Source organism: Microcebus murinus, chromosome 18 (assembly GCF_040939455.1).
Source record: "Microcebus murinus isolate Inina chromosome 18, M.murinus_Inina_mat1.0, whole genome shotgun sequence".
Lineage (NCBI taxonomy): Eukaryota > Metazoa > Chordata > Mammalia > Primates > Cheirogaleidae > Microcebus > Microcebus murinus.
In genome coordinates, this window is record NC_134121.1 from 31,858,906 (window position 1) to 31,871,858 (window position 12,953).

General features: G+C 40.2%; 1 protein-coding gene across 1 annotated transcript in view; it reads left to right on the forward strand.

The window, feature by feature from the left end:
• The first annotated feature begins 766 nt into the window (after positions 1–766).
• HSF5 (heat shock transcription factor 5) overlaps positions 767–12,953 on the forward strand; it is a 36,366-nt gene continuing 24,179 nt past the window's right edge. The window contains exons 1-2 of the mRNA XM_012764810.3: positions 767–1,394; positions 6,706–7,080. Of these exons, the coding sequence (XP_012620264.1) occupies positions 767–1,394; positions 6,706–7,080 (1,003 nt within the window). The remainder of the gene's footprint in view (positions 1,395–6,705; positions 7,081–12,953) is intronic.

Genomic DNA, 12,953 nt, shown 5'->3' on the forward strand with positions numbered 1-12,953 from the left:
GAGGTTTACTTTAATGTCTAAAATGTCACCATCTGGTTGAGCAAGCACACGGGATTGTACTTAAATTCTCATGATTCCTTTCTCCTAGGCATCTCATTTCTCATCTAACCTTGTGTAAATTGTCCTAAGCAAAATTTTGGCTTAAAAGAGTGTATTTTAAAACATATAAAATGCTACTACCTAAAAGGTGAATTTGTTGACTCAAGATATTGTACGTCCACCACCATCACCATTTTTATCTGGAGAGCTGAGCAATTAAACTGTTAGCAAAGATTACAGAGTTAGGCGCTTTGTTCTCCGGAATGAGCGATTTCGCATTGCCTAAGGCACACTTTCTGCATTCGAAATCCCCACACTCTGGCTTTGGTGAAATACAGAATCTTCGTGTTCCATGGTGGATAACCGGGCTTCTTTCTTTGCAGGGCTTAGAACTCCCTGGTGGGCAGCCTTCCCCGCCTGAAGTTTGGGGACACCAAGGGAATGCGGCTCTGTCCCCGCGCCGCGGGCGTCGCGCTGGGGCTGGCCGGGCTGCGCGGCCGCCGAGGGGGAGGGCCGGCTCGCGCCGCGTCGGGCCGCGCGGCGGGAACTCGAGGCCCCATTGGCCGCGCTGCAGGGCGCAGCGGGGACTTGTGCGCCAACGGTCCCCGAGTCCGCGGCGGCCGGGCGCTGGCAGGAGGGGGCAGGGCGAAGCGAAGGCCAGGGGGATCGAGAACGGGGTGGGAGAGCCAGGCTCGGCGGGGCGAGGCCCAGAGCCCGGGCGGGGGCGATGGAGGAGGCGCTGCTCTCCACCCCTATCAACCCCAACAACTTCCCCGCCAAGCTGTGGCGGTTGGTGAACAGCCCCCGGTACCGCTCGATCCGCTGGGACGGCCGCGGCGAGGGGCTGCTCATTGACCAGCCGCTCTTTGAGGCCGAGCTGCTCAGCCCGCCCGGGGCCGGCGCCGGAGCTGGCGGGGCCGGGGCTGGCGGGGCCGGCGGCGTCGGGGCCGCGGGGGCCGAGCCCGAGCTCTTCAAAACCACCAACTTCACCAGCTTCATCCGCCAGCTCAATCTCTACGGCTTCCGCAAGGTGGTGCTGGGCGGGCCGGGCGCGGCGGGGCCCGGGCCGGGGCCGGGGGGCGGCGGGCCGGCGGGCGACGGGCCGCTCCACCACTTCCACAGCCCGCACTTCCGCCGCGACCAGCCGCAGCTGCTCGTGCACCTCAAGAGGCTCACCAGCGCCAATAAGGCCAAGCTGGCGGCCGGCCTGGAGGTGCCCTGCCGCCCGCCCAACCGCTTCCAGAGGCTCCTCATCACGTCGGCCTCCGCCTCGGCCTCGGCCTCGGCCTCCACCTCCCCGCTGCAGCACCAGGAGCCGCCACTGCCGCCCGCCGGACCCCGGCCGGAGCCGCACGGTGAGTCGGGCGCCTCGGCCCTCGCCTATCGCGGGGCACATGGGCGCCAGGGAGCAACCGCCACTTCGGAGCGCATTTCCGCGCAGCCTCACCTTGGATGTGTCGGAAATGCGCCCGGGATCCACTTTCCGCTGTGCTCTCTGAGGCTGTAGGTCCCATCGCCTCGAGATTCTCACTAGCACCCGCAGCCTGTGGCCACCAGTACCTCCTCTGGAAAGAGTCCGGAAGCATTTAGCCCCTTCTGAGTCCAGTAGCAGCAAAAGGGACCTCTGCTTCAGGCTTGCTTTCTACTCTTCGCAAGAGCTGAAACCCGGAGAGTTTGAACCCTAAGAGTTTACCTACTTGCATACCTCCATTAGCCATTTACCTTCCTGAGACCCAGGCTCTCCACTTTGAACATCTAGAATAAGTAGCCCTTATTAGAAGCACTGGGTCTGAAAGAAACACGGAAGGGTCTCTTTTGCTTCAAAGGGAAGCAGAACAGAGTCACCCTACTGGTTAGAGTGGGAAGGAAAAAAGTTGCAACCAAGAAAACTTAGAATATTATACCAACTAAGGGAAAGTTTCGGAAGAGGTGCCTTGAGTGGAAGTTTGCCCTTGAAGAGGCATGCCACCTTCCACCTATTGACACTTCTAAGAAATCTTAGAAGAAGTGTTAGGACGGTAATCAAATTTAAGGTTCCAAGTGATGTGTAGAATGGTAGACATTATTTATCTTAAGAGCAAAAATATAATAATAGATTCATTTACAAGATATTGTTTCTATGTAGAATGAATTGGTTAAAGGTTTCTTTCGTTGTAGCTCATTAGAGCTTGATGCTTACTTAAGGTGTGATGATGGTTAGACAAACATAAGGCAAAAACGGTTTTCAGCTGTCAGGTTTTAGTTAAAAAGAATTTTAGAAAGCTCATATTTACAGCTCTTGAATTTTTCACTATTAGCTACAGTCTTTAAGTATGGAAAAAACTTTGTAAATATGTATTTAGCCAAAGCTCAGAAACCTTCTGTGATACTACATTGTTTTATGGACTTGATTTCCGATGCTCTTCCCCCTCTTCCAAAAAGGTGAGGGTGGCAATATTGCCTTTCCCTATTTAACAAGTTCATGATATAAAGCAGTATACCAAGAAATCAACAGGATATAATAATAAGAATTAATTCTTCATTTTCAACTAGGAGAGTAATAGAAACATATCCAGCATGTTAACATAGATTTAACATAAAGAAGTCTAGGTTATTTTTGAGTTATGGAAAAAATTTAAATATGCAAATAAAATAACATTATGTTCACTTTATCCTAGGCCCAAGGTTATGAATGACATAGTACTTTGTTCATTTGGAATTTAGAAGATAAGGGACTAGGTTGTGGTCTGTGGAGTTTGGAAGATAAGAGATTGGAGTTCTAGTAACAAGTTGAAAAATAGCAGTGGCATAGGAATGTTCTAAAGGAATTCTAAAAGAATATTAAGGCACTTCCATGTGATTTCCACTGATTTTGGTAGGGAATAGTATGGAGAAAGGCAATGGAGATAATATCATTGCATACATTTGGCAAAATCTCTGACATGGTTTTTATTTCAGGTTGTGTTTTTGGTGGGTATAAGAAGAAAAGACTGGAAAATGTGTTTTGGGGAGAAATGGGATAACCACTTCAAAGAAAGAAACATACATATGTACACACATAAAAACCAACTTTTGCTCGCTTTTTTCTGATCTTTTTCCCTCATCTTTCTTAAATCCAGTTGTATTCTACAGGTAGAATCCATTTTAACTGAAGAAATACTTGAGCTGTCTGGAATCTGATTTTATGCATTTATAGTTCAGTTCAGCATTTTAAAGATTACTGTTTGTTGAAAAACATAAAATTTAATTCATGCCTTTTTAATATAGGTAATATGTCAATCCATATATACCTAGGTCATTATTGTTTTCATGCATTTCTGGTTTTTACCATTCTACCTGTTGGTATGTGCAGAAGGTATGTCAGGTGTGGATTGTCTACACCATAGATTTGATTGACTAGAGTATTGTGTTACTAGTTCAGGTGGAATGTAATTCTGCTACAAGTTCAAGAATACTGACACAGCATTGCTTTGTTCTCATTCTATGTTCTAAGTCCTTAGTTCTTCTATTTTTCCTAATATTTATTCTATTTGAATCTTGCCTTGGTTACATGCCTGACCAGGATGCTACTTCTTCTTCTTCTTGTTTTTTTTTTAGAGATGGGGTCTCACTCTGTTGCCCAGAGCTGGAGTGCAGTCCTGTGAGCTCACTGCAGCCACAAAATTCTGGCCTCCAGTGATCCTCCCAAAGCACTGGGATTATAGGCATGAGCCCCAGGGTCCAGACTCACTGCTACTTCTTAGTTTCTATTTTGTTTTCTGTTGTTCTACTTCAGTTTATGGTTTGAATACTTCTATCTCTTTTTACAATAGAATCCTCTGTTTTAGGACCTAATTCTCTTATTTAAATCCACTGGGCCAATGGTCTTGTTCACTTTTCAAGAATATACTTGATAAGAAGTATAAAGAGCACATGTTTTTCCTTTTTTTGGTCCACTTTTGTTAGTTTTTGGTGGCAGTTTACCATATTTGTTAAAACAGTCTAAACTAAGTAACAAGTCTGAGAAGTAGATAATCTGTCTTTGCCTAAGGATACCAAGCTTTCAGGAGGCAAGTTTTGGGGTTCTTTCCTGGAAATTGATTCGTTCAGATTTGTTTCCATAAAAGGAATAGTAGAAATTTTAAGAACACAAATCCATCCTGCCCTACATTTCCAGAATTCTGGATTCAAATTTTGCCAAATATATCTTAAAGATGTTCTGAAAACGGCTAGGCATGCCTGTAATCCTAGCACTCTGGGAGGCTGAGGCAGGAGAATCGCTTGAGGTTAGGAGTTCAAGACCAGCCTGAGCAAGAGTGAGACCCTATTTTTCTATTTTACTAAAAATAGATAAATTAGTCAGGTGTGGTGGCACATGCCTGTAGTCCCAGCGATTGGGGAGGCTGAGGCAGGAGGATGGCTTGAGCCAGTTTGAGGTTGCTGTGAACTATGATGATGCTACTATACTCTAGCCAGGGCAACAGGGCAAGACTCTGCCTCAAAAAATAAAAGATGTTCTGAAGACATAAAATGATGCTTTGTAAAGTTGGTCAGAATAGAGCCCTATGAGATAATCCTTAACAGAAGAATAAGTAAGAGCTGAAGGTGTTTAATTCTTTAAAAAACAAGCTTAAAGGAATACTGTTGTAATCCTGACAGTGTTCTAATTTTAGCAACATATAATATAGGTAATTGGCCATCACTCCGAGTTTATCGTGATAGAAGTAGAATTTATGTTTTAATTCAGATATAAGCCAGAATTTGAGTCAAGGGAGATAATTTTTAATTACCTGTTTTATGTTATTGACAGTCTGAAAATTCAGCAACGGCTTATCCCTAAAGAGAGCAGAGGAGGGACTAGTGAGCTATTATTGCACATTGTAGGCAATATGTACTTTGGGCATGTAAAGTATCCAAGGAGCAATCAAGCAGTGAGTAATTTTGACACTCAGAAACACCTGTTGCGGAGAGCAAAAAAATTTCTTTAGGAAACCAGGGATTGTCAATAGTGAGTTCAAAGTGTGTGTATGTATGGAATTGCAAGTCAAGTAGCATAAAAACTATTTTTTGTACTTTAAAGGAAAAATGAAAAGTAGTTTTAAGAGGCCTGTCATTTGCATACGTTCAATCTTCTGAGCTAGGATTTTGTTCCCCTTTAGATTAAAGAGCTCTTGATTTCCATGGCTTCAGAATTTATAGTTTGTATGTGTGTACATATTTATTTTTGACATTAATGCTTTATTCTTTAAAGGAAATTAAACACAACAGAAAAAGAATGTGCTATGTGTAACAGGTAGAATGGATTTACAATCTAATTTGGAAAAGTAGATATTTGAGGGCCGTCTTTCAATATGTAGTTTAACACTTGAGCAGCACATAAATTAGGTTTTCTTTGTTTTACAGGTTAGTTTAATGAGTTGAAAGGAATTTGTGAAACACATACTTTCTTTGTTTTTTAAAAAATTTTATTTATTTTTTAGAGACATGTTCTTGCTCTGTCACTCAGGCTGGAGTGCAGTGGTGTGATTATGGCTCACTGTAGTCTTGAATTCCTGGGCTCAAGCGATCCTCCCACTTTGGCCTCCCAGTAGCTAAGACTATAGGCAGGTGCAACCATGCCTGCCTAACTTTTTTTATTTTTATTTTTATTTTTGTAGAAAGTGGGTCTCTCTGTGTTGCCTAGGCTGGTCTCGCACTCCTGGGCTCAAGCCATCCTTCCACTTTGGATCCCCAAGGTGCTGGAATTACAGGCATGAACCACCATGCTGGCCCACATACCTTAATATATAAAACTCTTCTTAGGAATAAATTAGGCTAGCTTTGTTTATGTTTAAGAATCGTAATCTATAAAATAAGTCCTACACCATTTTTGTTTTTCCTTTCCTCATTATATACTGTTTCCCTTTCTCGGTCTTATCTCCACTTGGTATTCCTTTCTACCCTACTAGCTAGATAAGAGAAAGCAAGTATCATAGTCTCTGGGCCTGGATAAGTGGATTTTTAACAAACTCCAGGTAATTCAAGTGTAAAGAGCAATGTTTGAGAGCCACTGATATCTGGGAAGACACACTAGTAGAAAGGCTCTGAAGACAAAAAGACCATGGAAAATGATTGATTGTTTTAAGGAATGAAGAAGAGAACTAAATCACCTTTTCAAGCCTGACTTTTCTATAAAGATTATCATTTTAAAATAAATTAAAAGGGAGGAAAGAACATTGTATTTCTTTTTGGTTTGTGTTGTGATTCTTATATGTTCCACACTTATTTCTTTTGTGTGGAATGCTTATTTTCATGCCTATTATTAATGTTTCTAAATAGTTTGAAAGACTGGAAAATTTCTAGGGAGTAGCTTACGCATTGGAAAAAATCTGTGTCAGTCAATTGAGGTAAAAGGTAAGATGGGTGAATCTTCTGTAAAAGGCTTGCAACATTGAATATGTAATTTAACATTTGATTTAATGCTAGGGTTTGGACACTTCATCTCTGAAGACAGTCACATTCAGAGCCAAACAAAATTTTATTTGATTATTCTTTCAGCATTATATGTGCAGTCTCATATTCTGGATTCTGAACTTGTATTTTACCAAAACTAAACTTCTCTTATGTTAAAAATGGCTGATTGGTGAAGCATAGTGTATTTTATGACCTTTGGTTTAGTATGGCAATCTAATGTAAAATTAGTAAATGTGCTCTTCTTCTTTTATGCAGGACCAGTGGCTGTAGGACAATTTCACCGGTCGTTCCGGAGAGATAGTTTGTCTCCTTACTCCTACGTATCAACTTCATCCCACAACCACAGTACTTTCCCTCTGAAAGGTTTAGATCGGACCCCGATTCCTCCTAGAACATGGCAGAACTCCCTTGGAATGCACCCTGGACAAGTGGATACGTCTCCCACTTTTTCAGATAAAGGGGTTCCATTTCCTGTACTGCAGAGGTTTCCAACTGAGGTTACCTATACGCTGCAGCCCAGCGCCACATCTGTACACGTTCAACAAGGTCCTCAAACAATGGTCAGCTCCTCCCAAAAGTATAGTAACTACACACCCTCAGCGCAGTACTCCCAAGCCTACTATCCAACAGGTATGAGAAAGTTCACTGGCTTCTATTAAGGTATTTTACAATGAGCATTTATATTTTTAAATGCATTTTAATCTGTGTGTACTTAAATACAAATAGTAGGAATATGCATGTAAGAAATGTCAAAGATTTCTTAGAATGACATATTTCTTTTTTTTTTTTTGAGACAGAGTCTCGCTTTGTTGCCCAGGCTAGAGTGAGTGCCGTGGTGTCAGCCTAGCTCACAGCAATCTCAGACTCCTGGGCTAAAGCAATCCTGCTGCCTCAGCCTCCCGAGTAGCTGGGACTACAGGCACGTGCCACCATGCCCAGCTAATTTTTTCTATAAATATTAGTTGGCCAATTAATTTCTTTCTCTTTATAGTAGAGATGAGGTCTCAGTCTTGCTCAGGCTGGTTTTGAACTCCTGACCTCGAGCAATCCGCCTGCCTCGGCCTCCCAGAGTGCTAGGATTACAGGAGTGAGCCACCGCACCCGGCCTGAATGACATATTTCTAACAAATATATAAAATTTGATTGTATTCTTAAGGGTTGTGAAAATTTTGTTGGTGCATAAAAGTGTATGTTGTATTTGATGAAACTTTTGTATCCTTGAAATATGTCCTAGTTATAAAATTAAGACCGAGTACCCCAGAACCTTGTTTTAACTCTGCCCTTATTGTAGTAGTTTTTTTGGTTTTGTTTTTTAAAATTTATATGTCTATTATATACTTTATATATTTTTTTTAATTTTATGGGTGAGATTACCTCATAATGAAATCATTTTAGTATCTCAGAAATGAAGTTTAATAAAAAAGCATACCCTCTGAAAACTAAATTAAATTCTTTAGTAAAAACGTGGTGAACAGTAGAATCCCTACAGTGTTAATCCCAGCCAACTAAGAACGGAGTTGTAGCGGAGGAGAAACCTGACAATGACAACTGACCTGGAACTCAACCAAGGGCATTGAGGACATGCTGGTAGATCCCAGCTCACTAACTGGGAATCCTTATAATGACCATCTGTTTTGTTTCTTGGGAAAAAAAAGTTGTGTGTGTGTGTGTGTTTAAATATCATTTTGCAAGATAATAGTCTAACCACTTCATTCAAATGTATTTTCTATTTTACAGAAACACCATAGCAGTGCCATGTGTTTCATCATGTAGTATACTTTTTACAGAGTGATGAAATGGGGCAGTAGAAACAAGACAAGGGTCAAAGCTTTCAGAAAAGACCAGAGAGAGAAGAAAGGGGACGTTCCTTTGCCCTATGAATTAAGAATCAGAGGTGGTGAACCTGTGGCCTCCGGGCCTCATGTGGCCCTCCGAGTCCCCAGGTGTGGCCCCTTGACCAAATCTAAACTTCACAGAACAAATCCTTAATTCTCTCAGTTATGTAAATCTGGAAGCAATCTCTGGAGGTATTTCAGTAGACTACTTCTCCCAGATAGTACTAAACCAAAAGCTAAAATAAGTGGAAAGAATGTAAATTAGAAAAGGGAGTTAAATAATTTGTTGCCATTTTAAAATTGTAAATCTGGTGACTGTTCTATTTGTAATAGTACTTACTATTTTCTAGCAGTTAACATCCAAATACATACTTGTACTTTTGGCTTATTGCATTCTACCCAAATATAGCAGTCAAAGGGATGGCTTTATTTTCCCAAAACGTTTAAGTTTAATGATATTAAAACCAGAGTTTAAACTAGCTTGGGATTTATAGATTTTTAGAGCTGCTATTCTTGGTGGATGGAGTTGAGAAGGAAAAGAGAGAGGAATTATATGGAGCAAGGATGATTTAGCATTTTTAATCATTTTGCCTATTAGAAATTTAAAAACATTTTTTTTTACCATCTTATGTAGAAAATGGTTGAGGCCTAGTATTTTACAGATTTGCAGCTATTTCCTGAAGAACAAAAATATTTAAGTGATCTTTAAAAATAGAAGATGACTAAGTTCATGTTTATAAGTTATCTTATATATAGCAACAAACAGGATCATATTTTTATTACTGGGGAGTTTAATCCGTTATCTTTATAAACAAGTTAAACATTGCTATCTAAGTTATGATTTTGGCTGCATTCCATGTACACTTAGAATATATAGAGAGAGGCAATCTCTGTCTCCCTTACACTTGCTTTCCATTCTGTAGCCCAGCTGGACAATTCCCCCGCATCCCTCCTTTCACCAGTAGATGTTTCCCTTTCCTTTCTTTTCCTTTTCTCAAACTACTAAAGACCCAGAGGTTTCCGTGGAGTTGAAATTTGGAAGGACTGAAGCAAGAAGATGTAGAAATGTACTCTGGCCTTCAAAATTTGGAATTTTGGAGACATTTTCCTTTGGAAATAGTAGATGAGGTAGTTGGGTTCTATATTACTATTAGTCCTGTACTTAAGGCATATGAAATGGTTATAGTCTTATTTAGGAGCTACATTAGCCTGTGTGATGTGATTTCTGTGGGCAAATACATTCCAAGTTCTATTAGTCCTCATAGAAACTCTTAGTTCTAAATTTTATGAGAAGCACTTATATATTATTCACCAGAAAACAATGCAAGTAGTTAATATTATTCATTCATTATAGAAATGCTATTTGTTAAATTATGATTTTAGAAATGTTATTTTAAAGATATTTAAGCTTGATGTAAACTTATAAATTGAGAGTTGTCTCTAAGAGTTCAAGGTAAGGATTTAGGAAGGAGAAAGTAAAAAAAGGAACAAGTAAGTGCTGCTGATATTTTGATAGTATACAGCACATATAAAATAGAATCTTGTGTTATCTGAATTTTTGTTTTATCTTTAATAGAAATAATTGAAATAACTACAAGGTTTCTGAGATTATGAGAATAAGAAATCTCATGATGACTTCAAATACATAGAGTAGTTCTATGATATAATACAGGCAAAACTGCTTTGAACATTCTGAAATACTGTAATATATAAATAAAAACTTACATTGTTAAATGTAAAAGACTGGCAGTGGAGAAGAAAATGCCATAACAATACAAGTACCTAATCCTCCAAATTATGGGTGAAGGAAACAAAAAGTTTGAGCAATTTAACCAATATTTAATGAATACCTATTTATGAAGAGTATTACAAATGACTTACCCAGAGTTACACAGAATATCATTCTCAGAAACAAGATAATAATTACTTCCAAATTCAGCTAAGTCATAACAAAGGGACTAATTTTGAAGTAATGGTTATATTTGAGTCCTTTCAAAATGAACTATGTGACTTGAGATTTGGGTCAAATTTTAATGAAAAGCAACACCCAATTTCATTAAAAAGTTGTGTTAAAAATGAAATTGGATCTGGTCTTCAAGTATAACCAATACATTTTGTAATATTTAATAAATTATTAATTTCTCTAGTAAAGCCAACACTGAAACTAAAAAATTGCTATCAGACAAATAAAATGACTCGTTATTATTATTATTTTCTTTGAGACAGAGTCTCACTCCGTTGCCCAGGTTAGAGTGCTATGGCATCAGCCGAGCTCACAGCAACCTCAAACTCCTGGGCTCAAGCAATCCTACTGCCTCAGCATCCCGAGTAGCTGGGACTACAGGCATGCACTACCATGCCTGGCTAATTTTTTTCTCTATATATTTTTAGTTGTCTAGCTAATTTCTTTCTATTTCTAGTAGAGATGGGGTCTCACTCATGCTCAGGCTGAAACATGTACTTACTGTTATAAGTTATCTTATGTACAGCAACAAACAGGATCATATTTTTTTGTTTTTTGAGACAGTCTCGCTTTGTTGCCAAGGCTAGAGTGAGTGCCGTGGTGTCAGCCTAGCTCACAGCAACCTCAAACTCCTGGGCTCAAGCAATCCTGCTACCTCAGCCTCCCGAGTAGCTAGGACTACAGGCATGCGCCACCATGTCCAGCTAATTTTTTCTATACATATATATTAGTTGGCCAATTAATTAATTAATTAATTTTTGAGACAGAGTCTCACTTTGTTGCCTGGGCTAGAGTGAGTGACATGGCGTCAGCCTAGCTCACAGCAACCTCAAACTCCTGGGCTCAAGCAATCTTCCTGCCTCAGCCTCCCAAGTAGCTGGGACTACAGGCATGCACCACCATGCCCGGCTAATTTTTTGTATATATATTATTAGTTGGTCAATTAATTTCTATTTTTATTAGAGACGGGGTCTCGCTCAGGCTGGTTTCAAACTCCCGACCTCGAGCAGTCCTCCCGCCTCAGCCTCCCAGAGTGCTAGGATTACAGGCATGAGCCACCACGCCCAGCCATTTATTTTCATTTATAGTAGAGATGGGGTCTCGCTCTTGCTCAGGCTGGTTTTGAACTCCTGACCTCAAACAATCCACCTGCCTCGGCCTCCCAGAGTGCTAGGATTACAGGCTTGAGCCACCACGCCCGGCCAGGATCATATTTTTTATATTTGTTTTTCTTCCCTTGAAATGTCAGTTTTTCTTGCCTTGCTCATTTACATTTTTTTCTGTTCTTATCACTCCTTCAAAGACAAAATGTCATAGATCCAATATTATTTGACTCTTTTTAGTCTTGTCTTATCTAGAATTCAGTTTTTTTCCTCTGATGTTATTTTTGCAAGGTGCTACTATAATTTAATTTCCTTCTTTTATATTTCATTTTATTTATTCTTTGTAGAGACAGGTTCTGCCATGTTGTCTGGCTGGTCTCGAACTTCTGGGCTTAAGTGATCCTCTTGCATCAACCTCCCAAAATGCTGGGATTACAAGCATGAGCCACAGTGTCTAGCCAAAAACTTCATTTTTTGAAGTTTTTTATTTTATTTTATTTTTTTTATTTTTATTTTACTTTTTATTTTATTTTTTCTTTTTTTTTATTTTACTTATTCTCTACTTTTTATTATTATTTTTTTTTATTTTACTTATTCTCTACTATGTATTTGAATATACATTAAGAATATTCAGGCCGGGCACGGTGGCTCATGCCTGTAATCCTAGCACTCTGGGAGGCCAAGGCGGGTGGATGCTCGAGGTCAGGAGTTCAAAACCAGCCTGAGCAAGAGCGAGACCCCATCTCTACTATAAATAGAAAGAAATTAATTGGCTAACTAATATATATAGAGAAAAAAAATTAGCCGGGCATGGTGTCACATGCCTGTAGTAGTCCCAGCTACTTGGGACAAGGCAGGATTGCTTGAGCCCAGGAGTTTGAGGTTGCTGTGAGCTAGGCTGACACCACGGCACTCACTCTAGCCTGGGCAACAGAGTGAGACTCTGTCTCAAAAAAAAAAAAAAAAAAAAAGTTCAGGCCAGGCATGGTGGCTCACGCCTGTAATCCTAGCACTCTGGGAAGCTGAGGCACGAGTATCGCTCAAGGTCAGGAGTTCAAAACCAGCCTGAGCAAGAGCGAGACTTGCTCTTGAAAGAAATTGCTTTAGAGACTTGCTGTGGAAAGAAATTAATTGGCCAACTAAAAAAAAATATAGAAAAAATTAGCTGGTCAAGATCTTGATTATATACTTCTGTATGCAATAAATAAATAAATAAGTTAAAAAAAATTAGCTGGGCATGGTGGCACATGCTTTAGTCCCAGCTACTCGGGAAGCTGATGCAGGAGGATTGCTTGAGCCCAGGAGTTTGAGGTTACTGTGAGCTAGGCTGACGCCATGACACTCTAGCCCAGGCAACAGAGTGAGACTCTGTCTCAAAAAAAAAAAAAAAAAAGAATATTCATACAGTCATATTTATATAGAGATGCCGGTATTGAGGAATTATTTTTCATAGACTAATGTTGTAATGCTGAATTGAATCAAAATCATCTTTGTCAATTTTTCAAAGTTAAGTTTTGAACTCAAAGCAGCAATAAGCAAATTGTAGCTGCCTTTCATCTCATATTTTAACAAATAGTTATATAGCAATCACTATGACCAGGC